This window comes from Rhinatrema bivittatum, chromosome 1 (genome assembly GCF_901001135.1).
Source record: "Rhinatrema bivittatum chromosome 1, aRhiBiv1.1, whole genome shotgun sequence".
NCBI lineage: Eukaryota > Metazoa > Chordata > Amphibia > Gymnophiona > Rhinatrematidae > Rhinatrema > Rhinatrema bivittatum.
In genome coordinates this window covers 125,781,281-125,809,129 of record NC_042615.1, presented here as the reverse complement: position 1 = coordinate 125,809,129, position 27,849 = coordinate 125,781,281, and the positions used below count along the sequence as shown (strand labels likewise).

Sequence of the window (27,849 nt, the reverse complement as noted above, 5' to 3'; positions counted from 1 at the left end):
CAGGAAAAGCAGGATGGTAGTCCTCACAGATGGGTGGCATCAGATGGATCCCTGTCACAGAACAGTATTGTCAAAGTTCTTAGAACTTTGACTGGCACACTGAGCATGGCCAGCATGCCATTAACCCTGTGGCAACACGGGGTCCCTCTTCAGTCTCTCTTTTTCCGCACAGCAGTTGCCTCGTAGTTTTTGGAGCTCTGTGTGATTCTACTTACACTTTTTTCCTCACGGAAAGATTTTGAAATTTTCTTTATTCTTCACCCCATCACCGGGGTCCCCCATCGCACTTTGACTCCGATGTTCATTGAGTTTTTTGCAATAAAACGGTCTGTTCCCGGTGACCAGCGTGCAGTTGGTCGTCGCCTGCTTTTTACAATGGCGATGGGTTTTCGGAAGTGTCCCGCGTGCCCACGAGCAATATCCATAACAGACCCACACACCGTGTGCGTCTTATGCCTTTGGCCTTCCCACGACGTAGGTCGGTGTCAGAGCTGTTCCCAGATGACCCCCAAAGGCCGGTGCGCCCGCTTAGAGAAGATGGAACATTTGTTTGGCCCAAACAAACTGCTCCATCGACTTCAGCTGCGTCGAGTCAAGGGGGTTCATCTGAGCCACATCTCTCTCCATCGCAGCCCTGCCGGGAGGAAAGAGGAGTAGGAGACTGACCTTTGATGGCATAGACTCACTCTATCTCCTGCATGATCATCATCCTCGGCGCCGGAGAAGGACTGGGCTGAGCACAGTGGCAAGCACATACTTGTATCACTGTCCGGTGCAGACAGTGGAGCAGCCTTGGCCGAGCCGTCTCCGAAGAAGGCCTGGGGAGAGGAGCTCCCATCCACATACCCCCGTAGAGGGTCCGGTGACACCTAACCTGCCTTTCACCCCGGGCGAGTGTAATCCACGCCAGCATTTAGGGAAGAGTTGGACCGTGTATTCCAACAGGCAGTATTGAACGCCCTTTGGGGCTTCCAGTCCCACCGGTGCCGGCCCCCATACCGGCACTGGAGCTGGCACCCTCAATGTTGGTACTGCTCCTCGAGCACCTGGACACCTTCATCTGTGCCCTCCTATCGCAACCCGTACCATTGGGTTCTTTGGTACCGAGCCAGCCACCTGCACCTCCCCCGGTAATTACCGATCCTGTGTTCTTCAGAAAAAGATGTACTGCTGATGCCGGAACCCGTTCCGGAACCATCAGGACTATTTGTGCCCTTCCCCGACCTCTGTGCTGGCACCGCTTTCTTCGGTGCTGCTCTCTCTCTCTGTGTCACCTTCCCGACCCCTCAGATCTGGAGGTCCGCTAGGTGAAAGATAGCCCTAACCCTCCCCCCCCCCCCCCCGATCCATGGGAAGATGCCGCCTCTAACCATTCTTCACAAGCTTCAGAAGACCTTCTCTGAGTCTTCGCCCCCCCAGAAGAAAGGAGATGCTCACCTCCAGAAGACCTCTCCTTTGCCAGTTTTGTCAATGAGATGTCTGAAACCATTCCATTTAAACTGTTGACGGAGGAGGACGCTAGACACAAAATGCTAGAAGTCCTGCAGTTTGTGGATGCCCCAAAAGAGGTAATGGCAATCCCGGTGCATGATGTTCTCCTCGACCTCTTGTATCGCCTCTGGGAACACCCAGGTATGGTGCCTCTGGTCAACAAAAAGACTGACACAACCTACCAGGTACAGCAAGCCTTGGGGTTTCAAAAGAGCCAATTACCCCACCAATCTGTAGTTGTGGAATCAGCCTAGAGGAAAGCTAGAAGGACCCGTTCTCACTCATCACCCCTCCTGGAAAAGATCAGAAGGCATTAGATGCCTTAGGCCGCAGGGTCTTTCAAGGGTCCATGTTAATCGCTCTCATAGCAGCGTACGAACTTTACATGACCCAATACAATAGAAATCTCTGGAAACAAGTCCAGGAATTTTCAGAAACCCTGCCACAGCAGTTCCAGGAGGGCTTAGCCTCCATCCTTCAGAAAGGCTTGGAAGCTGGAAAGCATGAGGTCAGACTCTTTTGAGACAGCATCCAGAGTCTCAGCAGCGGGCATTAGTGCCAGGCATTGGGCCTGGCTCAAGGCCTCGGACCAGAGGTGCAGGACAAGTTGGCTGATCTCCCTGTACAGGAGAAAATCTGTTTGGGGACAAAATACAGGATGCAGTGGCCCAGCTTAAGGACCATCACAAAAACTTACATCAACTGTCCACTGCCACCTCAGATGCCCCTTCTGCAACCCATAAGGGCTCCCGAAGGGACACCAGGAAACAATTTTACTGGCCACGGAAGTATTACCCTCCTATATCCCGCCCTTGCACAACCCGGCATTCTCAGAGCTCAGCCTTGTCAACAGAGCGCTCCTACACCCCGGGACACCCTCATACAATAAGACATTTAAGATGTGAAGGGTTTGAATGGAAGAATTTGGAAAACATATAAATGGAGAATTGCAGTAGTCAATTACTGTAAAAACGAAAGCTTGTACTACTACTTGAAAGTCTGAATGGGGAAGAATGAATTTTAAATTATGCAGCATATGAAGCTTATAGTAACCAGACCTTTAAAACCTGAGACATTTGAGGTTTAAAAGTGAGTTGAGAATAAAACAGGAAGCCTAAACTATGAATCACATCCTTAAACTGAATTGTGGTCCCCAAAATAGTGATCTGAAATTATTCATTGAAGTGAATTTGATTTCTAGAAAAACAAATTGCCTCAGTCTTCTCAAGATTTGACCTAAGATGATTAGTCTTCATTCATATTTGAATTAGTTTATCCTTGTAAATTCAGGATAGGTATGGGGTCTAAAGAGGATTTTCTTCTCAGGTTGACTTTACTGTCTATTTTGATTTTGGTTAATTATCATAGTTCATGAACAATAGGTTTGATTTGGAGCTTTGTCACTTGTATATTGGTTTCCTTCCAAGCTCTACCACCCCTAAGTAATGGCAGTGATGTCATGCAGGGAAAACAGTGTTATCTGCCTCCATCTGCTGGTAGGGGGAAATAACCCACATTTGGACTGGTGTAGTAGGACTAATAGAAAATTAATGGGTAAGAATTTTCTCTATACTTGTGAAAATATATGTTGGAAAGCATTCCCAATGCTATGCCTCTGCAAGCTTTCCCTACTTGTTTAGTGAAGGGCATCCTGCAGTTAGGTATATATATATATATATATATATATATATATCTGCTGCAGGAGTAAACATTAAGGATGTGCATTTATTTTGTTTTATCACTTTACATGTATACCTTTTTTATGCATATCATATTTGTGCACAAAAATATGCTTTTTACACACGAGACAAAACAAAAATACTACAAAGAGAAAAACAGAATACAATTTTTTCCTGTGTAGTCCCCTAGTAAACATGTTTTCTTCTCAAAACCTTTAGTTAGTGTATAAAGGAGATTTTTAAAGTTATTTAACTTTTTTTTTTCCTTCAGAAATCCACAAAGGATTGGTAATTGGGTTGAAATGAATATTAATGCTAATGCTCAGTGTGGAACTAATAATCGAGATGACCGAACACTTAACACCAGTTGCGAAATAAACAACAAATCAACTACTAATCTAAGGACGCTAAACTTATCTTCAACTTTAGGTATGCTAAAATAGTATTTGATTTAGTTTGGTGTCTTGTTTCATGCAGTGCACAAAGTTCATCAGGTTAAAAACAGGCAAATGTAATTTAATTCCTTTGGCATTTTGTTTAGTTATAAAGATCCAGCACTGGTTTTGTTTACAGCAAAACCTATTCCATATCGAAAACTGCCTTAGTGATACAGAAAAATGCTCTGGAAGAGGAAAGCTGTTGGAGCATGTTTAATTGATCTATTTATTTATTTTGGTAGCCACAGATTTCACGCGGACAGCTGGGTAGGCACATACCGTGCAGGAGCCTCGGGCTGATCTGTTCCCCCTCAGCGCGGGAATGACAGCCATTTTGGCTGAGGAGAATGGCTGGGGGGGAGGGGATTTCCCTCCGGAATTGTTTCCCACCGATCTGAGCCCCAATGAGACCTGGGGGCCCTCTGGGAGGCCTGTTGGGGAGGATCCTGGAGTGTTTGGAGGGGAAGGAGGAGGTCCCACCAGGTCTTTCCCCAGAGTTTGTCCTCCTCGTGCACTATCTATCTATCTATTTATTTATTTATTTACTTACTTACTTACTTGTTTATCACTTTTCTATACCGACCTTCATGGTTGATGACCATATCAGATCGGTTTACATCGAATTGGGGAACTGTAACAAAAAATCGTTTGAACAGGAAGAGCAAAGTTACATTCAACAAGGATAGTAAACCTGGAAGCGTAGACCGCTGGAAAAAGGCCTAGGGAGGCAATAAATAAAGAGTATAAACAATAGATGAATCAGAAGTAGTTAATTAAGACCTTAAAGGTAGTACATAGAGCCATTGTTCATGAAGTTGTATGGTTGTCTAGTGTGCATCAGGGGGATCTGAGAAGGCTTGGCTAAGAAAGCACTAGGCTTTCTTAGCCAGCAGTGCTTGGAGGAGTGGGTTCCCTGGGAGCCGGGGGGGGGGGGGGGGGGGGGTGTCGGGTCACGGCCCACCCCAGAAGGCTTCAAGGATAGGGGACACGCCGGCTGATCTCAGGGTTCGGACGGTCCAGGCCTTTGCGGTTCGGTGGGGGGGAGCTCAGGAGTTTTACCCGGATTGCCGGAGAAGGGGATGACCCTAAGGTGGTTTGCTTGTTCCAATGTGATGAGTTGGCTCCTTTTATCCCACACGTCCTGGTGGAGTTGGGCATCATATCTCCATTGGCGGAGCTGAGCTCGGACACAGTGGACCCTGTCATGGTGGGCTTGCGGGGGTCCCACAACAACCTTCCTTTTTCATGAGATGATGAAGCATTTGATGGTCCGGGAATGGGATACTCCTGAGACGGGCCTCAAAGTCAGCAGGGCCATGGATAAAACGGTGTCTGTTACCGAAGGACTCTCTAGATCTGTTAAAGGTTCCTAAGGTTGACATGTCTGTTTTGGCGATCAAGAAGAGGACTACTGTTCTGGTCGCTGGATCAGCAGCTTTGAAGGATCTATAGGACTGCAAACTGGAAGTCCATTTCAAAAGGATTTTTGTGGTCTCTGCTCTTGGCATCTGGGCGGCAGTCTGTAGCAGTTAAATGCTGAGGGTCATTTTGCAATGGGTCCAACAATTGCAGAGCACTAGAAATCTGGCGCTTGGATGAAGTTTATGGAGTGGATGCCTTGTATGACCTGCGAACTTTGTCCAGAGCCATGGTGTCTGTGGTCTTGGTAAGGAGGCTTTTGGCTGTGAAATTGGGCGGCGGACATTTCCTCCAAGGCGCAACTCAGGGTGCTGCCCTTTCAAGGGCAAGTTCCTTTTTGGTGAGGACCTTGAGCAGTTGATAAAGCACCTGGGAGAGAATAAGGTACACAAGCACCTAGAGGACAGGCCAAAAGGTCCCAAGGGTTTCCTGGCTCACTCCTGTTTTCAGGGCCAGGAACATTTCTGTCAGAGCAGAGCTCCGGACACAGGCCATAGGCAGACCTCGAGGAGGACTCAGACTTGGTCCCAGTCCTTTCATGGCCACAGACTCAACAGAGATGGACTCGTCACTGGGGCGAGTGGTGCCAAGTCCTCGCAATAAGATGCAGTTGACCCACTCCTCTATTCTGCTCATAGGTGGTTGGCTGACTCTTTTTTTTTTTTTTTTTTTTACACCAGGAGTGGGCCAGGAGCACGTCGGACCGATGGATTCTAAGCGTGATAGAACATGCTTACATGTTAGTTTGCTCACCTACTCTGAAGCCTGTTCCTCATGTCTCCCTGTAGCTCTCCGCAAAGATGCTAATCGTCCAGCAAGACCATCCACCGCTTCAAGGAGTTAGGGGCCATTATTCCCATCCCCCGCAAAGAACAAGGCCATGGGAGATATTTTATCTACTTTGTAGTTCTGAAGAAGGAGGACATGTTCTGGCCGAACTTGGACTTGAAGGTCAACATGATCCTAAAGGTGCCCCATTTTCGGATGGAGACTCTTCGATTGGAGGTGGCAGCAGTATGCAAGGGGGATTTCCTGGCCTCCTTGGATCTGATGGAGGCCTACTTACATATCGGAATCCGCAGGGACCATCTGAGATACCTTCAGTTTATGGTTCTAAGTCAAGATTTCCAGTTTTGTGCCATGCTGTTCGGCCTAGCAACTGCCCCCCCCCCCCCCCCCCCAGACATTCACCAAGGTGACTGTCGTCGTGACTGCGGCCTTGCGGAGCGAGCACATTTTTGTCCATCCCTATCTGGATGACTGGCTGATTTGAGCAAAGTCGAAGGAATTGTGCACGCACGCGGTGAACAGTTTTGCTCCGCCTTCGCGCTCTGGGCTAGGTGGTCAACCTAGCCAAGAGTCATCTCATTCCTTCCCAGGTCCTGGAGTTTCTGGGGGCCAGATTCGATACACTCTTGGGCAAGGTTTTTCTCTCGGAAGAGCGAATTCTCAAGCTGCGAGCCCAAGTCCAAAACCTGTTGCAAGACCGAGCGCCCAGGGTCTGGGACTATTTACAGGTTCTCGGTTACATGGCATTGACCTTGGAACTGGTCCTGTGGGTGTTTGCACACATGAGACCATTGCAGAGTGCATTGCTGTCCCATGGAACCCATTGTCAGAACTGTTTCCTCTCTAGTTCCCTGTTACAGATGTCGCCAGGTCCAGCCTCTCATGGTGGCTCGCTCAGGGCCATTTGGAACACAGTGTGGACTTCGAGATACCTCATTGGATGGTAGTGACCAACAATGCCAGTCTTTCTGGTTGGGGGAGCTGTATGCCAATCCCAAGCAGCGTAGGGACAATGGTCCCCAGAGGAGGCGACTTGGTCGATCAATCGCCCGGAGACAAGAGTGGCTCTGGAGCTTTTCCTCCCCCTTCTGCGCAACAAGGTGGTCGTGGTCCTGTTGGACAATGCGACGACGGCATATGTCAACCGGCAGGGAGGAACCTAGAGCCATGCAGTAGCTCTGGAAGCGTAGATGCAGATGTCCTGGGCAGAATGTCATCTGACAATGTTAGCGGCATCTCATATTGCAGGGACTTCCAATGTTCAGGCGGATTTTCTCAGCCATCAACAATTAGATCCCAGAGAGTGGGAGTTGTCAGAGAGGGCCATGGGCTTAATCTCCTGCAAGAGGGGCTGCTGCATGTGGATCTGATGGTGACCCAGAGGGATGCCAAAGCGGAAAGATTCTTCAGTCACAGAAGAGAGCACGGTGCGGAAGCCATGGATGCACCGTGCTCCTTTGTATTTTCTCCCTGGCCCTGATCGGCAAGGTGCTCCCAAGGATAGAAGTTCATCCGGGTCGGGTGATCTTGGTGGGTCCAGAGTGGCCGCGTCGATCATTGTTTGCGGATCTGGTCAACCTGGCATCGGCGTGACCCCTGCGGTTCAGTCATCTCCCAAACATCCTGCGCCAAGGTCCTATATTTTTTGATCAAGCGGATCACTTTTGTCTTGTGGCCTGGCTTTTGAGAGGAGGCAGTTGATAGGTTATCTGGAGGATGTCATTTCTACTCTGTTACCGGCTCAGAAACCCTCCACTTGTATGGCATATATTCGAGTTTGGAGAGTTTTCGAGTTTTGGTGCAAGATGCAGGGTGCTGATCCTTGCCGGGCCTTGGTGACTACAGTCCTATCTTTCTTACAGAATGGCCTTATGAAGGGCTTATCTCTCAACTTTCTGAGGGTTCAGGTTGCAGCCCTTGGATGCCTCAGGGGCAAAGTACATGGTTCTTCCCTTGCAACTCATCCAGATGTAATACGTTTTCTTAGCGGGGTAAAACACTTGCATCGTCCTGTCCGTAGGATATGTCCTCCTGGAACTTGAATCTGATCCTTAAGGGCTTGTGTAAGGTACCCTTCGAGCCGTTTAAAGCCACATTGAAAGATCTGACTTTAAAGGTGGTATTCTTGGTAGCCATTTGTTCTGCCAGCCGGGTCTCTGAGCTTCAGGCGTTGTCCTGTAGAGAACTGTTTTTGAGGATTTTGAATTCTGGAATCTCTTTACAAACAGTCCTGTCCTTTTTGCCAGAAGTAGTATCCTTCTTTCATCTCAGTCAATCTGTGGAGCTTCCAGCCTTTTTGGACCTGGAGCTCAGTTCTCCTCATGCCAGGTACTTGAAATGCCTGGATGTAAGAAGAGCTGTGTTGCGCTATTTGAAGGTTACAAGTAGTTTTAGATTGTCTGATCATCTTTTCATATTGTGGCATGGCTCTAAGAAAGGGCAGAAGGAGGCTATTGGGTCTACCTACATCTATAGTGTTTGCCCCGACCCGGAGGGGTTGAGGACTGATTCTACATGCTCGCAGACGACTTCATGGGTGGAGTGTCAACTAGTTTCTCAGGAGATTTGCAGGGCAGCTACTTGGAAGTCTTTACACACATTTGCGAGACACTACCACCTGGATGTTCAAGCCATGGACATCTGCAGTTTTGGTGAGCATATCCTTTGAGTGGGACTCTCGCAGTCCCATCCCATCTAGGCAAACTTTGGTACATCCCAGGAGTCTAGACTGATCTGGGTACGTACAGGGAAAGGAAAATTGGTTTTTACCTGCTAATTTTCGTTCCTGTAGTACCACAGTACCATTGTAGAGGTTCAGCCTTTTTGGGTGAGGGTGTAGCTAAAGAGAGCCCGCTTGATTGGTATGTCTTTCTTACTTTTCTGATATATGGCATAAGGTTCTGCAGACTTTCGCTGTAAAATAATTTGGATTTGGTTCTTCACCCTCTGTTTGTTTTGGGGTTTGGGAGTGAAGTTTGCATGTTCAAATGTATTTGTTTTTTAATAGTATCTCTGCTTGGGTACTGAAAAATACTGAAGAGTAGCAGGTGGCACACCGGATTATAAGGCGGAGCCTGAGAAATTTTCTCTGTCTCCATCTGCTGGATGGGAGGCAAAACCCAGGAGTCTGGACTGATCTGTGGTACTACAGGAACAAAAATTAGCAGGTTAGAACCAATTTTCCTTTTTCCTTGTAAATTAAGTTGTATATCTTGCATAAAATATGTGAAGGAAAAATCTTGATATGATATGAAACAACAAATTGCCATTTTACACATTCCTTCCAGTAGTCTGTGGGAGGAGAAAGTGGCTAAATGAACCACAAGCTCTCAGAAGGAGAAAGCAAAGACCAAACCTTAGCCCAACATTCTAAACAAGTTCTGGATTTACACTGCCCAATCCTTCCCCGTTTATAGTAGACACTGAGGGATTCAGAGTCATAGGAGAATCTGGTGCAAGGCTGCTTTTACCTATTTGGAAAAAGGGGCAACTGCCATGCATAGCAGAGGGTACTATTGCATGAGCACATAAGCTCTGCCTTGATCTGCAAGTCTCTTAGCAGAGAGCTGCCTTCTGTTTCCTGTTGCACCCTTTCTCTTCCAGTTAGTGTGCAAGGAATAGGAGAAGAAGGGAGTGAGACTGCATAGAGGTGGGATGAGGCTGGTGTGAGCAGCAGAGCAAAGAATTTGGTTTTTGTCTGCATATTTTCTGTGTTTAATCACGTTTTCTGTATTGGTGATCTGTGATCTGCATGTATGACTGCCATAAGGTATTTTGCTAGTGTGTTTGTGTGTAGGGATCCTTAGTAGGCTGGCTACAGTCTTCCCAGTAGGAGATGTATTGGTGTTCTGGGACTCTGTGGAATATTTATAGGGACCTTCCTTTTCAGTTTTTTTTTATCTTACCCAAGATTTGAGTGTTCGTTAGAACCAAGAAAAACAGGAAACAATCCATTGTGGGAACAGGAGTCACTTTTTTCAACTGATTTTCTGCCAGTGAGTTGATTATAAACACTATTTTCCCAGGGAAAATAAAATAAAAACTGAAAACAAAAGGTCCCTAAATATGTGTAGTGTTTAATTTTTATATAGCGTTTCTGTTTTGAGTTCTGAGAGTTAAGTTGTCTTTGGGGATGGCAGGTTTGCTATACAGAGAGTGACTGACTTTTTTTTTTTTTTTTTTTGCAGAGTTTAATGTTACTTTCAGTCCCTGCAATGCTACAGTTGTAATTTTTGATGGTACTTAAGATTAATATGGATTGGTACTAGACAGAATGGAGGGTAGAGGAGCAGAGCTGCTAAGCTCAGTTGCAGGAGGGGAATTTTGGGCTAGTCCTGGATTTCTGATAACTCCATTCTAATGCTTTGTTTCCTATGTACTGATTCCAAATGGTAGCATCAGGGCCTGCAGATCATACAATGCATTAGTATGGAAATTCAAAACCAGAAATAGCCAAAAAAATCTTCATTTGAAAACTGGATAACTTGGCACCTCAATGGGGGAAGATGAACCCCTGCACACACATGCTTTCTCACTTTCCCAGCACCCCCCGTTCCCCTGTTCCGCAGTGTCACCCACCTTTGCCTGTAACTAATAGTTTCCCCAGTTTTTTCCATTATGGGCAGTGGAAGGGCATTTTTTTGGCTCTTTGAAATCATCCCCTAGCTTTAACCCCAACTTTTTGTGAGAGGCTTTTGGGGAATATATATATTCCATGGAGCATGCTCAGAAATTAGTGGGAAGGAGATACTGAATTAGTGTGTGGAGTAGAGAGGAGATTGTTGGAAGAAGGAGACTTGCTGATGGTCATAGCTTCATCTCTGGAGGTTTTGATCAGAAGGAAGAGAAGGATTTTATTGATTGCCGAAGAGATTTTTTTGATTTTGATCAGTTTGGAAGGGATTCAGAAAGGCTGAGTCAATCTTTTTACCCAAGCTGAAAGTCAGAAGCAAGGGTGAAAAGATTGGGATTTTCACCATTCCAGTAGGATATTCTGGGTTTTGTTGAATTCCGAAGTATGTTGATGTTGGAGTTGCATTCCAGCTACCCTACCCTTCAAGGAGAGTGATTAAATAAGGATGGTGATGCAGAAAGAAGACTACCAACCAGGAGGAACAAAATGGACAAGGAGACAATGTTTTTTCTGACATATTTTTGATGCAGTTTCTGATTTTTACAATACTTGCTTGGATTTTTATACTAAAGTGAATATTTTTCCTTTTGAACACAAATTGGCCCAGGAAGTGAATCTTGCCCCCTCCCCCCACCAGACAAACTGAAGGTCCCGCCACACCAGAATTCTCCTTTCTTTTCCTCTACTTCTAACCTCTGAGATTGCTTTGTCCCACCAGGCTGCTTTGTCTAGTCTGCTGCTGTCCCGTTTGGGCTCATGCCTGTGTGGCCATTGCCAATTCATTGGACCCCCCCTAAGTCTTTGACATTGCCCTGCAGTAGTATATATGCTGATGACTCATTGACATCATCAATATTATTTACCAGCCTTAACTAAAGCACTGTTCTTTTCCTATGGCGATCACTCGTGCGTACAGAAACAGAAAGATATGCGCACAAGTCTAGATCTGCACATAAATCCAAATCTGGTGGCTCATCTCAGACAACAAGGTATAACCATCTTTCCATATCTGGACGATTGGCTCATAATCTGCCCAACTCCAAACATCTTAATCGAACACATCCGTCGAGTGATACAATGCTTGCAAGAATTAGGATTGGTGATAAATTTTCAGAAATCACACCTACAACCAACACAACAGTTACAGTTCATAGGAGCATGCCTGGACACTACGTGCAACAGGGCATACCTACCAAGCGACAGAATATCGCAATTCCTTCTTCTGTTACATACCTTGAACCATACTCGGAGACCTTCAGCGAGACAGGTTTTAGTAGTCTTGCCACATGGCAGTGGCGAATTCATGGTTCCCAACACCAGGCTACACATGAGACGCCTGCAATGGGGCTTGAAACGTCAATGAAACAACACTCGCACCATTGACACAGAAGGTATCGCTGACAGCTGAAATGAGGAAAGATTTAACATGGTGGCTCCTAAACTCCACCCTATCCAAGGGAGCATTGTTCAGTTCCCCTCCTCACAACACAGTATTAACCCCAGATGCGTCTCACAAGGGCTGGGGTGCACACCTCGAGATTTACGAAACACAAGGATTATGGACAATCTAGGAACAAAACCTGCAAATAAATTTATTGGAACTCAGAGCGATTCGCAATGCATTACGAGTGTTCCAAGACCATCTGAAAGGACGCAGGGTCATGATCTACACGGACAACCAAGTTGCGATGTTTTACATCAACAAACAAGAAGGGTCCGGTTCATGGTCCCTTTTCAAGGAGACCTTGACAATCTTCGAACATGCTCACCGAAATTGCATACATCTCCAGGCAACTTACCTACCAGGAGTTGCAAACACAAGAGCAGACAAGCTAAGCCGCATCTTTCATCCTTACGAATGGGCACTCAATACAGAAATAGCCCAAGACATATTCATGCAGTGGGGGACACCTTCAATAGATCTCTTTGCAACAGAGATCAATGCTCAAGTTCCCAAATTCTGCTCGATAAGACCAAGCCAATTCAGGATCGCTCAAGATGCCTTCCTCATCCCGTGGACGACAGGCCTCCTATACGCCTTTCCTCCCATACCACTCATAACAAGGACAATTCAGAAATGCATAGCAGACAAAGCTCAACTGATACTCATAGCCCCGGCTTGGCCGAGGCAACCGTGGTACAGTTTTCTTCTCAGACTATCCATCATGGATCCAATTCGATTACCGAATCGCCATGATCTTCTCTGCCAAGTTTAAGGGCGCTTCTACACCTGCTACACTCATCTCTCCACTTGATAGCGTGGAGATTGAGAGGCTCCTTCTAACAGCACAGGGAGTTTCCACCTCGGCACAATTCATCTTGTTAGAATCCAGGAAACTCTCCACAAGGAAAAATTACAGCTATAAATGGAAACGTTACTCTACCTGGTGCACTTCCAAAGGTGTACCGCCATTGGACTGCTCACCTGAATTGCTCATTGATTATCTTCATACACTGTATACAGCTGGTCTAGCCACATCATCCATCAGAGTTCTTCTCAGTGCCATAGGGGCATATCATAGACCAGTTAACAATATTCCTATATCCAATCACCCCTTACTATCTCGTTTCATCAAAGGTCTAACTCACATTCGTCCTCCAATCTCTAAGCCTCCAGTTCCATGGAACCTCAACATAGTTCTGGAACAGCTCATGCTTTCCCTGTTTGAACCCATGGACTCGGCACATATTAAATACCTCACATGGAAAGTTGTATTCCTGGTTGCAGTAACATTGGCACGAAGAGTTAGTGAATTACAGGCCTTGGTCCATTATTCTCCGTATTTACAATTTTATCACCAAAAGGTAGTTCTCCGAACTCACCCATCCTTCCTACCAAAAGTTGTTTCCCAATTCCACCTCAATTAGACTATGGAATTACCCACCTTTTTCCCTAAACCTCATGCAAATGATAGGGAAAAATTATTGCACACACTAGATTGTAAAAGAGCTTTAGCATACTACAAAGACAGGACAAACTCGGACTCCCGTGTTTCCCAACTCTTTGTCTCTTTTGACCCAAAGGCACCTGGACTACCAGTAGCTAAATGCATTATCTCTAGCTGGATAGCACAGTGCATCAAATTCTGTTACGATAAACAGAATTTACAGCTACACTCTCATCCTAGAGCTCACCAAGTCAGAGCAGTGGCGGCCTCCTTGGCACACCTTAAGAATGTACAACCCATAGACATTTGTAAGGCAGCAACATGGTCATCACTCCATACCTTCACATCTCACTACTGGCTTGATCAACAAGTAGCCACGGATGCGAAGATAGGGCAAACAATCCTGCAATCTCTATCCTCCTGTCCACGGTGACTGCCACACTGTCAAAGATCACGTACCGCCATATATATCAAAACAACGTGATCGGGAGCTTGGGACTCCCATGACAGCATGGCTAATTCAGCCCTGCTATCGACGGGAAAAAGCAAGTTTGCTTACCGTAAACGGTGTTTCCGTAGATAGCAGGATGAATTAGCTATGCTGACCCACCCTCCTCCTGGCAAGTCACCAAGTCTTCGAATACACTAAGGCTTAATCACAGACTGAAGAGATTCCGTTACTTTTCTGCGCGGGAACACACGTGCAGCCGCAGAGAGCAAAGCTCTGATCTCTGTTTTGACAAGCTCCGCCTCCCGGACCTGATTAACAGATCCCATGACAGCATGGCTAATTCATCCTGCTATCTACGGAAACACCGTTTACGGTAAGCAAACTTGCCTTTTTCAAGTGGCTATAGAAAGTCTACATACCCATTTTGTTGGTGCGTCAGATTTGCATACATTTCAGTAAGGATTATTTTCCACGCAACACACTATTCCACATCTTTCAAAGCCAACAATTTTTTGTTGTGGGGACAAAGCATATATATCTTGAAAAAAAAAACCAAAAACTGCAATCCAATTGAATAAGTCTCCACCCTTTTGAATCAATCAATCATGACATATTAATACTCAGACTAAAAGAAATTGGATTAGCAAATGACACACTCAAATGGATGTCTTCCTTACTTCAGAATAGATCTTTCCAGGTTAAAATAGGTGAATCTTTTTCTGATAGGTATGAACTTAATACTGGAGTACCGCAAGGCTCGGCATTATCTACCACTTTATTCAATATCTATCTCTTGCCAGTTTGCCATCTTCTAGCTGGCCTCAGTTTGAATTTGTACATCTATGCTGACGATATACAGATTGTTATACCTATAGTAGATACACTTGAACAAATATTTATCTATCTGCAATTAAACAGTTATTAACACACATGAAACTCGCCATCAATATGGAAAAAACAGAAATTATCCTTCTTGAAAGAAAATCTAAATCTGATATTAAAAAAGGTTTTTCCCATATCACATAATGTCAAAATCTATCTAGCTGACTCAGAGACCTTGGTATAACCATAGACTGTGAACTAAATTTTAAAAAGCATATTTGGATGAAAATAAGAGATGGATATTTTAAACTTTTAGTACTTAGATGTTTGAATCCATTATTAGATTTTAATAATTTTCATTCCGTACTACAGGCCCTTATTTTATCTTCATTAGATTATTGTAACTCTCTTTTATTGGGACTTCCACAATCAACATTACGACCATTGCAAGTGTTGCAAAATGCGGCTGCATGGGTATTAACAAATTGTAACAGGTGTGAACACATTACACAATTCTGATTAGTTTGCACTGGCTTCCCATTACTCAAAGGATCCTGTATAAAACTTGTTGTATTATTCATAAGACCATTTATACTCATAAATCAGATTGGCTAAATTTTTCTATACGAATGCATACACCACACAGATCTTTAAGATCTGCTAACAAAGGTTTGCTTACTGTTCCTTCAGTAAATACTGCTCACTTAACATCAGTACAGGAAAGAGTTATTTCTATAGCAGGCCCAAGCACATGGAACACTTTACCAACTGAGCTACTGCTTGAGTCAGATTTTAGGAATTTTAAAAAGGGACTGAAGTCTTGGCTCTTCGAGCGAGCTTTTATAGCCAACCCATAGAGTAATTATTAATACGATTTAAGTTTTATCCAATGTGATTGTATTTTTTTTAGATGTTTTAAACAAATGTTTTGCTGCCAACTCTTAGAATTATTTTAATAAGATTTAAGTTTTATATTATGTGATTTGTATTTTAGATGTTTTAAGGTTATTTAATTTTATTGTATATTTGAGTATGTGAATATCTCACAGATATAAACATATTGTACATCGTTGTGATGTAACTATGAATGATGGTATAAAAAAAAGCTTTTAAATAAATAATTGATAGACGCACCTTATGTGAGTCCATTGGGACTCCTTTTGCACACCTGGATTTGTCAATATTAGTCCATTCTTATTTACAAAACTGTTGAAGCTTTTTCTGTCAAGTTTTTGGAGAGTATTAAGGGCATGCCACAGATTTTTGACTGGATTGAGGTTGAGGCTCTGACTGGGCCACTCCAGGGCATTTACCTTTTTATTACTTAAACACTTCAATGTAGCTTTGGCTTTGTGCTTCGGTTCATAATGCTGAAAGGAGAACTTCCCTGGGTTCAGTTTCCTTGCAGAAGGCAAGTTGTTCTCAAGGACTTTTCTGTGTTTTTCTCCATTCATTGTCACTTCTGTCCTGAAAGGTGCCCCAGTCCCTGCTGATGAGAATTGCCCTCATAACCTTATGCTGCCATCACCAAGCTTTATAAAAGGGATGGTCTTCTCTGTATGATGTGCTGTGTTGGATTTGTGTCAAATGTAACTGTCATGTAATGCCCTTTCACTATCCTTGCTGAAGATTTTTCTAGTGGCTATAGGCATTTCTGAATTGCAAGTCTTGTCATGCAGAATTCTTTTTCTGGTCTTCTCATTGTTATTGTGTTGTAGACCAGTCCTTTTACTTAAACTGGTTTCTGGCACTAATCTGCTGGGGTTCACAAGAGGTGAGTGTTATGGTAAAGATAGGTCACTCTGGTTTTGGATGTTTCTCGGGTTCTTTTTAGGTATTTAGCAGTCTCTAATCTTTTTTTTTTTTTTTTTAAATCAGAATTTTAATTGCAGGACTTTTTAAGGATGACAACTTCTAAAGCCTCTTTGGATAGATAGAAGGAAAAAAACAATTGATTCAGCTTATGTATTGAAAAGTCTGCAGCCTCTATAGGTCTTTTGGGCCTAGAAAGCTCAAAATTCTTCTTGGGTAGAGTTTCTGCTCTTGCCCTGGAGGATACTTTAAGGTATTCACTTGGTCTTCCATATATTCTTTCAGTAAACATTTCCAGTCTGGATTTTCATGCAAAAGGGAGCATAGCAGCCCTAATTTCCTTCTTCCCAGATTAATTAATTAGACTTGGATACTTCTCACATGTGTGGACTGGTGTAGCAAGATGAAAAGGAAGGATACATTTAAGCTTACTTGATTTCTTTTGTTTCCTGCTACCTCCCTCCCAAGCTCACAAAAAGCATGGCAGCTATAATTCTCTGAATTCTGTTTTTTGGCTCTCAATATGGGTTTGATTTTAAAAAGCATTTACTCGAGCAAAACTGGTTTTTGCTCGAGTAAATACACTTTACTCAAGTAAGTGGGCTTTTCAAAATTGCTACAATATATGCCATTGAATTGTCCATAGGATTTACTCAAGTAAGTGCACTTTATTCGAGTAAATAGCTTTTGAAAATTGCTACGATAGTATGTCACATTTACGTGCATAACTCCTTTGAAAATTACCCCCTATGTGAAAAGTTGGCCACCCCTGATATAAGGCAGCAAACGGTGAACATTTTAGAAGGGGATGCAGACTTTCTATAGCCACTATAATTATGGAATTGAAGATAGTTAAGCAGCAAACTGTTTTTACACTTGCACCGTTTGATAAAAGCATTGTTAGAAGTAACTTGGTGGAACTGCATCATCTTCTCCTCCTCCTTTGGGTTTCAAGGTAAGGAGCACTGCTTGCCGATGGAGATGGTTGGGGGGGGGGGGGTGGAGAAAAGATGTAAATACCAGGGTTGTGGAGTAGTAGGGGAGGAAGGGACGGTGATGATGTCAGGTGGGGAGGGATAATAGTAGAGGGGAGGGATGGTAGTGGGGTAGGGAAGAGAAGGGAGATTGTGCTGCTAGGAGGTGGGTGGGTGGAGGAGAAGGAAGGGAAGTGATGATGCGGGGCAGGATGGAAGTTGGTGCCAAGGGGCTGTAGAGAAGTTGTAGAATATAAGTGGTGATGGGGGGCAGGGGACGGAAGGGAAAGTGACAATCTGGGGTGGAAGAAGAGGAGAGAAGGTACTGCCAAGAGATGGTGAGAAGGAAAGGACGGTGATGATGCCAGGGAGTAGGACAGGAAAGGGGAAGGTAGTGATGCCAGTGGATGGGGGAGGAGGTTGGTTTTGAGATGGTGGAGATGGCAGGGGATGGGTAGAGGAGGGGAAGGTGTGATAGCGTACCATACAAAGTGAACCCAATGCTGGGTGTGCCACGGCATATAAAAAGGTTGGGAACCTCTGCTGTATGGCAGTACACATCGCTGTCTCTAGAGTAGCCTATGTTAAGATTTTCACAAACGCATTAACTTCTACTTCAGTGCTAATCATTTATTTGAAAATAGATTAAAAAAAAAATCCCAGCATCCATAGCCCTTAACTTTTTTTTTTTTTAAAGTAATTTATGCCATTATTACTGCTAGAAAATGCATGTGTTGGTTGTTTTTCTTTCAGATTGTCTGTATAATCGCGATGAAGATAATAAAGATGCTGACCGAGTGCAACATGAGCCAGAAGAGGACCAAATCAGTGAAGCTTCTTTGTCTAGCCAAAGAAGCAGTCTGGCTGATGTACCAGTGGATGCTGAGTTTGAACAGAAATTCAATAGGTTGTTAGCTGCTAAACAGAAACTTAAACAGCTGCAAGATCTTGTTGCTATGGTACAGGCAAGTGTTTTTTTTTTTTGTTTTAATACTTTGTCTAGAATTATTTGTCAGTTTGTCTACATCTTTTCAAAGATAAAGCCTGTTTCTTTAATGCACATTAGAAAGCAATAACTGAATATTAATGTTTTCTTAGTATCCAGTCAGATAAATCCAGAACAAGTGGGTTATGTACCTCTACCAGCAGATGGAGACGGAGCAAACTTTTTCACAGTACATATACCCCTGTAGTGACATCAGCCTGCCAGTATTCTCTGTCTCCAGCAGATGGTGGATGTGCATCTCCCTACTGGGGATTGCTTTGATTTGGATAAAAAAGGAGGAAAATTTGCCCTGCTCTCCTCTGGTGATAATAGATTGGCCCTCCCTAGTTGAGAATTCCTGAGGTGATTTCCATGGTTCTTCAGATGAGTGCCTTGGTCCGGTAGCTGGTTTTTCAGTTTGGCATGGACTTAGTTGCTTAAACAGCTGAAAGGCAGTGGGTGCAGGAAGCCATGAGCGGTGGTGATGGCATATGCCATCTCCCCCACAGCGGAGACAGTCTCTGTACTCAGCCAGGTAGGGCTGAGTTCAGGTAAGTTTAAAAAAATAAAAAATAATAAAATAAGTACAGAGACAGAGAGGAGTGTGTATTGTTGTGGGGCATCCTCCTTCTCCAGTCTCCTTGCTCAGCATGCTGTTCTGACGTTAGTCCCGCTCTGTGGGAGGTTGAAGGCCATGGGCAAGTCTGGTGGGTTGAGCAGCCTCTGTAGGTTAGCCCCGCTCGGTGGCTTTTTCCATGCTTCGCCACATGGAAGGCCTCAACCACGTTTTGCCTGCTTTCTTTAGGCTGCCCTTTACAGGTTTGTCAGGTCAGGGTGTGCGTCTAGCTGTGCGTCCAGGGTGTGCGTCCAGTTTTTTGATGTGTAGTCTGGCCTTGTTTTGTGCATCCAAGTTATGCGGTGCCTTTAGTGGCCACATGCTTACCTGTGCACACAAGTTGAGCATTGCTGTGTGATAAATCTTTTTTTTTTTTTTTGGTGGCACCTAGGTATTCGGATGCTTAGGTATTCGGATGCCTAATTTTTGGACACCTAGCATTTTCAGATGCCCTAAATTTTAAAAAAAAAAAAAAAATCAGCTGATGCATGTGTTGGGTTTTCCACTCCAGCCCACTGTCAGCCTAATGGTGCCTATGCCTAAGAAACCTAAGCGCCTTTCTCTTTGTGCTGCTTGTCTTATTTGGGCATCTCAGCCTGGCATGCCCACTAACTTGTGCTAGCGCTGTTTGGGAGGCTCAGGGAGAATTGTCTCCCTCTGATTTCACTAAGGCTAGTTCTTCCCAGCTGGATATAGGCATAGGTTAAAGACATGTCAAGTGGGGGCACCTGATCTTGGAAGTTCCTTAACTGATTTTTCAGCAAGGGAAGGTAGCTCAGTGAGTGCCTCAGGTACCTCCTGGTTTTGGTATGGATTCTTCTACAATTTCATGGGTAGAATTTTTCCAGGGATTGCATTCCTTTCTTCTTCAGTAGCATGGGTTCTTCTTAGTGTTTGGGTAATTGCCAGGTTCTTGTGGCCTGGTTTTGGCCTCTGTTGGAAACAGGATGCTGGGCTTGATGGACCCCTTGGTCTGACCCAACATGGCAATTTCTTATGTCCTTATGTTCTTATGTTCTTCAGGTGCAGTCCTCTCCCAGGGCAGAGATGCAGGCGGGAACCTTGCCTGGACCTACTGTTAAGAGCCAGGGTACACCTAGATAGGCAGTGGGATTGCCTGATAGAGATCTGGATGGCATGGATGATAAGGCTGATCCTGACTCTATAGAGGATGTTGAAATTCCTCCAGGATTAGAAATTTATAGGACTAAACTACGGTTCTTTCATAGAGATCAACTGCTAGCTTTGATTTCCTAGACCTTGAAAATGTTCGGGTGTCCTGGGGCAGATTCCATGTCTGAGCCAAAGAAAAATCCCGTTTGGTTTCCTTGTGTAAATCCTTCTGTTTTTTCTCTGTGATGGAGGCCATTAAAGAATTGATTGATCTTGAGTGGGACTACAAGTGGATCATCTAAGGAAGGGTGTTATCCCAGGACAAGCAGGATACTAGTCCTCACATATGGGTGACGACATTGATGGAGCCCTATTGCGGAAAACTTTGTCAAAGTTTCTAGAAACATTTGACTGGCCCTGTGAGGCCACTGAGCATGCCCAGCATGCCATGATATTCTTTGCCACAGAGGGGTCTCTTCAGTCTTCGTTTTTCCGCGCTGCTGTAGGCATCGCGGAGCAGGAGCCTTTAAGTTTTCTCACAGTTTTTTGTCTGACTGAAAGTCACATTTCTCATTCATTTTCTCCCACACGGGATCGCTCAGGTTTCCACCAGCTGGTGAGTAAATCTGTCTCGTTTATACTCTGAGTAAAAATTTTTCCCCTCACGTTTTCTTCTCATTTCATCGACGACTGTCGACGATAAAATGGGTACGGGATTTAAAAAATGTGCCACCTGTAATCGGACAGTGTCCATTACATTCCCACAGCTTGAGTGTGTGCTTTGTTTAGGGGAAAAACATGATGAACAACCTGCCCTAAATGTGCAGAAATGACCGCGAAGGGAAGAAAGGCCCGTCAAGAAAAGGTGGAGCATTTATTATCCCAGGACAAGCAGGATGTAGTCCTCACATATGGGTGACATCAGTAATGGAGCCCTATACGGAAAAACTTCTGTCAAAGTTTCTAGAAACTTTTGACTGGCACAGTGTGCTCACTGAGCATGCTCAGCATGCCATGATATTCTCAGCCACAGGGGTCTCCCTTCAGTCTTCTTTTTTCTGCGAAGCTGTTAGCGTCGTGGTTATTAGGAGTCCTGTGTGGTGATTTTTCACCATATAAAAAAGTTTATAAAAATTTAGGGAAAACTTTAGAACCGCAGGAGTCTCCCATTTTTTTTTACCGTCGCGGTAAGTTTCTGTTTCGTTGGATCCGTACCGTCTATTTTCCCTTAAAGTCGTCGACGGCTGTCCGTCTTTACTATGGCCTCGGGTTTTAAAAAATGCCCGATTTGCTGCCGAACGATGTCTATTACAGACCCACACTTAGAGTGTATTCTTTGTCTCTTTTCCACCTTCCATCGTTGCCTGGGTTGCTTAATTGTAAATATATCCGCATGTTAAACATTTAAAACTTAAGCAACCCTTAGCTTGAGAATCCCTCTTCTGTGGCTGCATTTTGTCCTTGACCATGGAGAAAATGAAGTTGCTTACCTATAACAGATATTCTTTGTTGACAGGATAAGTCAGCCAAATAATCCCATCCTTTTCCCTGTAGAGTTAGTGTATCTAGTGAAGACTGAGGAGACGTGTGGGGCTGGTATGCAGGAACTCCTCTGCATACTCAAAGGTTTACCTTCCTGATCTCTTGAGTGAGCACATCTAGGTTTGTGGTGTTGGATGCCATCCCTATTTGGATGGTTGATTTGTTGTGCTGTTTACTGAGATTATCTGTTACAGGTAAGCAATTTAGCCTTTTCCTTTTCTTTTACCCTAGTGTCGTCGTGTCTTTCAGGAATTAATGTTGCTGCATAATATTGTATTGAGTTTATTCTGTCATATCAATAGATGGTCCCTTTATGCAAATTATGGCCTTGTTCTTACTATGTCATGTTTGTTATGTAGTCTTTCCTTCTTAGACCCCAGCATAAATATTCATTTTCACATAGGCCAGGAGTTTAACTCATAGCTCCTACATTTCCTGGTATGCCTTTCCTCTTTACTTTGCTTCCTGGCTTGTCTTAGATTGTTTTCATCATTATGTGTTACACCATTCCTATTCACTGGTATTGTAGGGGGTTAACCCTGAATTTTTGCTTATGTACATGCACCCATAGTAGATTCTGACATCAGCAAGATGGACACTTGGCCTGTATTTTTCTCTGCAGCTAGTCCTCACATGTGGGTGTCGTCACTGGACAGAGCCCTATCACGTAAAACGTTTCTGACAAAGTTTCTAGAACTTTTGACTGGCACACTGAGCATGCCCAGCATGCCATAATCCTTGTAGCCACAAGGGGTCACCCTTCAGTCTAATTTTTTCCCGCGCTTCAGTTTGCCTCGTGGTTAGGAGCTCTGTGAGTTTTCTCACAAAATGTTTCCTCACAGAATACTTGAAGTTTACTTCTCCAAAACCTTCCCTCACATGGGTCTCCCATCGCGACATCTATTTTCATCGCTCGCTGAGTGAATTTCTTTCGTCTTCAGTCTATTCCTGCCTCCCTTTTTTCGGTGTCCACAGGCCATTGATTGTTTTTGGGCCTCCCTTTTTCTATCATGGCAACAGGTTTAGAAAATGCCGGGAAGTGTCCCCATATGATGTCGATTACCGACCCACATGATGTCTGTGTGCTTAGCTTATCTGATTGTAGAGCCCTGCAAATAATGAAGGCTATTCTCTGTAAGCCAGGGGAATACATGGGGACAGTGAATGTGGTCCAGGGGTCCACATATTATGTGTATGTGTGTGGGAAAAGTGATACCCTGGGCCCCTGGATTTTTGGGTCCCTGGACAGAACCCATGAGTTTGCATTGGAAGAGTTAGCTAGCTGTGCAAAACTGGTCAATGTTACCATGGCCTGGAGGTGAACCAAGAGAAAAGGAACTGTCCGAGAGACGGAAAAGCAACCAATCACACCTTTAATCATGGATTTACTTACATATGTATTATTTAGTGAGCTAATGCATATTAAAGTCCTTAAAACTGCAGGGAGAGAAAGCACCACGGTTGGTTGCCATCAAAATAAAATGACCCTCATTAGGCTGACAGCTTCTCCCTAACAGGGCTGAAAAAGAATGATGCAGAACTAAATAGAAGAGCCATTTAGTGTAAGGGCTGAACTTCATCTGTTCCTGTCACCAGACAAAGCAAGTCCCCTTTCTGGCTAAGCGAACTTTGAAGAGACAGGTGGCATGCAGAGATTTTAGAGAATGAGATCCAGTAGCAGAGATTCCCTGGAACTGGAGAGCCACAAGAATCTGTAGCAGTGGTGAGATGTGGCATTTTACGCCTAGCTCTGATCAGTGGGTTAGTATGCTGTTTAGCAACTTTTCAGATGCAAATCTAGGCTAAGATGATGTGATGTTGTCTTGCTAAGCTGCCAAATTTTTTTTTTTTTACTTCATTGTATTATTAATCATTACCTTAATATCACAGGCAAAATAAGGACAAAATCAAGACAAAATATACATTACAAACAACATCAATTGTTCCTTAATTATAGTCCCCTTAATAATCTGAGGGAGCGTTTCATAAGGTAAACAAAATATCTGGAAGGGAAAAAACACATCTATATAGATGTATATAGAGAGATGTGGTAAAAAGATTCAGATATTTCCAGATGTTGCCAGAAGTACTCAGTTAAGGAGAAAGCTGCTAAATTCTAACCATCAAGTAAATTCTTTTGTAATGTTTTCTATTAATAATTCTGTACTGATATTGATGAGTTATGGTAACTAAAAATCCCTATAATATTTCTTAGTTGAGACAAAAACTGTTTTGTAAATCCCTGCACTACTCTGCGCATAAAGGTATAAGAAGATTCTGTAGCATTCACTATATAGGTATTACAGCAGAAAGCTTACATTTAGTAAATCCCCTACAGTATCTTGCCCAATATTGCCTCCAATTGTTTTGACTGTTGTGGCATGTCCCTTCTGGTGCTCCTTGGCTATTCTGGTACCTGTTTTCTGGTGCTTCTCTCCAAATCTCTTTTGTTCTCTCTTTGTGCATTAGTCCGTAATTGTTAAAATGTTATCACTTATATGCTACTTTGATTTTCCAATTTAGGATTTCCTAGCGTGTAGCAGATGGATTCAGGACCAATGGGTATAGTGTGCTCCTTTCAGCAGTTGGAGATGGAGTCAGATTTCAATCTGATGTCAGCCCTAGTACATATACCCCTGCAGGAAGCTCCGCTCTTCAGTATTTCTCCATCTCCATAGCAGTTCGGAACTCTATACACGCTTGCAAGTGTTCAGAGTATTCTAACCAAAGAAATCCAAAACAAAGAAGAAATCTTACCTCTACAGACAAGCCCCGCTCTCCTGCGGTGACACCTATGGATCCCTTCCCTAGTTGAGAATTCCTGAGGTGATTTCCGCGATCCCTCAGAGGTAGGCCTCTGTCCGGCAACTGGTTCCCAGCATGGACTTAGCCCCTGGCAACTTAGAGTGCTGCGGTGAAGGTACCGTTCCTTCTCCCCCCGCAGCCAGAGACCGCCTGGAACAAGACTGGGAAATGCCGAGACAAGGTAAGGGTAGAAACTTCCTAAAAGTCTCTGGTCTCCGAGGCTCGAATAGCTGCACATATCACCAGCCGGCGTCAGTGCTACCGGGTTGATCAGCCCTGTCTGGGCTGTCCGCTGATCCGATCCATGCGCACAGAGGCGAGCCGGGTGCACAAATCTCTTGTGTGCACAAGTGCCGTGAGCACAGCGATGCGCTAGAGGGTGCTGGGCGCCCAGCCATACGCTCACCTGTGCCGGGTGCATAAGTTAAATCTGTGCACACAGCGGCGCACACATCTTATTGAACGTGCGTCTGACCTACTTGCACAACTTCGGTGCGGCCAGAGCGCATAACTAGCCTCCCAGCGTACACTTGAATGCACAAACCGGGGGTTTCTGCAATTCTATGCGCACAAGCCATGGCGCCACCAGACAAGAAGCTCAAGGATCAGGTCCTCTGCCCATCATGCCACATAAGAGCTGCGAAGCACGAAGAGGCCCCGGCTCTGTCTCTACAGTGCGAAGAGGCCCTGGGTGAACCAGGTCAAGGTCCTCCCCAGCCAGTACTGGGATCCGGATCCACCGACAGTACACCGGACCTCTCTACCGCCAGCGGGAGCCTCCTTCAATCGGAGCTCCCCGGGGATGCAGCTCCTCTCAATTTAGATCCAGCAACTTTCTCCTGGGTAGAATACTTCAAAGGCCTACATACCTTTGTCCACATGCAACTGGCGCCTCCGATTGTCACAGCCACAGTCTCCCCCAGAGGACCCTAACATCCCAGGACCCTCTAAACCAGAGAAGTGCCTCAACCGCGCAAAAGCCCCCCAAATTGGGGACACGGACACCTCGGACGAGGATCAAGACTCCCTGGAGGAGGGAAAATTCCCCCGGGAACGGAACCTTACCAAACCATGAGGCGATTCTTCGCCAAAGACGAACTATCAGACCTTGTGGCTCACAGCTTGAAAGAACTTGCTATCCCAGGCACGAGTGCCACAGGGGAATCGAAGACTAACTCCCTCCTCGGGGGACTCAGTCAGGGCCTCCTGCCATTTCCCTTTGCTGCAAGCCGTTCAACAGTTGATTGACCTGGAATGGGAGGCTCCGGAGGCCACGTTCAAGGGGGAACGGACCCTGGCAGCTCTATACCCCCTGGACCCTGCTGCCAAAGATCTCCTGGCATTCCCCAAAGTGGATGCCATGGTCTGTGCGGTCTCAAAGCACACTACCATCCCAGTCGAGGGAGGAGCGGCACTCAAGGATGCCCAGGACAGACGTCTGGAATCCACCCTCAAACAGTCATTTGACGTATCAGCTATGTCACTACGGATCGCGGCCTGCTGTGCTGTGGTGACACGTGCCTGCTTATCAAAGACCAGGAACGCCACCACACCCGTCAGCATTAGAACCAGCAGTATAATTCCTCATGGATGCGACCTCTGACTTGGTGCGCATCGCAGCCAGACATGTCGTCCATTGTGGCAGCCAGAAGGCAACTCTGGCTCCGAAGCTGGTCAGCCGATGTGACGTCCAAGGACGAGACTCACAAGAATGCCTTTTAGGGAACCCTCCTGTTCAGAAGCGAACTGGAGAAGTTAGCCAACAATGGAGTGAATCCTCAGTACTGCGGTTACCAGAGGACTAGAACAAGAGAAGCCAGCGCTCCTCCCCACCGAATATCTAAGGGCAGGGGATCACAGTGCTTCAAACCGTACAAAAGTACATATCACGCATCTCGCCCCGCAGGCATGGCCCAGTCCTTTCAGAACAAACACAGCAAAGGGGAGCCGGCGCGGGTCCAGCCCCAGCCGCACCCCGCAATGAAGATCAGCCGACCCATCCACAGGAAGAAGCCATAATGGGAAGACTTGCCCTATTCTACCAAAGATGGGTCGAGATAACTTCTGACAAGTGGGTCCCAACCATCATTCGAGAGGGATATTATTTGGACTTCCACAACATTCCTCCAGACAAATTTGTGAATTCTCCCTGCCATGTCCCTTTCAAGAGGGATGGCAGTGGAAACCACACTGACCAAATTGCTCGACTTAAAGGTCATAACGCCGGTGCCCCACCATCAACAAAATATTGGGCACTATTCCATCTATTTTATCGTTCCCAAGAAAGAGGGTACGTTCCAGCCCATCCTGGACCTCAAGTCCACCAACCGTCATCTGAAGGTACCTTGCTTCCGCATGGAAACCCTATTCTCAGTGATAAGGGCGATACAGCCGGGAGAATTATCTCACATCCCTGGATCTGTCAGAAGCCTACCTGCACATCCCGGTCCATCATGAGCACAGCGTTTTTTACACTTCACGATCCTGGACCACCACTACCAGTTCCGGGCACTACCCCTTCGGGCTAGCCACAGCACCCCGAATGTTCACCAAAATCATGGTAGTAGTGGCGGTGACACGGAGGAAAGAAGGAATCCTCATACACCCATATCTGGACGATTGGCTGATCAGGACAAAATCCCCAGAGGAAAGTCATCAGGCGACCACCAGGGTCAAAACTCTACTGGAGAACTGTGGGTGGTCAACACAAACAAGAGCTGTCTGCAGCCCTCCCAATCTCTGGAATACCTCTGTTCGGTTCTATATCAGACAAGACAAGGTCATTCTGACTCCAAGGAGAACAAGACTGATGAACCAATTGCGAAACCTGTTAAGCGGTCTTCGCCCCAAGGTGTGGGACTACCTCCAAGTCCTCGGTCTCATGCCATCCACACTGGAAGAGGTTCCATGGGCAAGAGCTCATATGCGACCCCTACAGCATTCCTTACTGTCACGATGGAATCTGATGTCCCAGAACTACTCCATTTGCCTCCAGCTCCCGGAGGAAGTTGGAACCCAGCTACAATGGTGGCTACAAGAAGACCATCTGAACAAGGGAGTAAGGCTATCCCCGCCGACCTGGATTCTACTCACCACAGATGCAAGCCTACGAGGGTGGGGAGCCCACTGCCAGGAACTAACAGCCCAGGGGCAATGGGACAAGGAAGAGTTGGGATGGAACATCAACAGAGTGGAAGCACAGGCAGTCAGGCTAGCCTGCCTACGGTTCAGTTACAGACTCCGGGGAGAATCTGTCAGAGTCATGTTGGACAATGCCACAACAGTTGCCTACATAAACCGCCAGGGAGGAACCAGAAGCCAACAGGTGTCCCTGGAAATAGACCCCCTATGGTGTGAGCGGAATCAAACCTACAAGAGATCGCGGGAAAAGAC

General features: G+C 45.3%; 1 protein-coding gene across 1 annotated transcript in view; it reads left to right on the top strand.

Annotated features, from left to right (window-relative positions):
- The window catches only part of PCM1 (pericentriolar material 1), a 1,078,029-nt gene that overhangs the window by 282,031 nt on the left and 768,149 nt on the right, over positions 1 to 27,849 (top strand). The window contains 3 exon segments of the mRNA XM_029604912.1: positions 3,442 to 3,599; positions 18,149 to 18,354; positions 19,186 to 19,208. Of these exon segments, the coding sequence (XP_029460772.1) occupies positions 3,442 to 3,599; positions 18,149 to 18,354; positions 19,186 to 19,208 (387 nt within the window).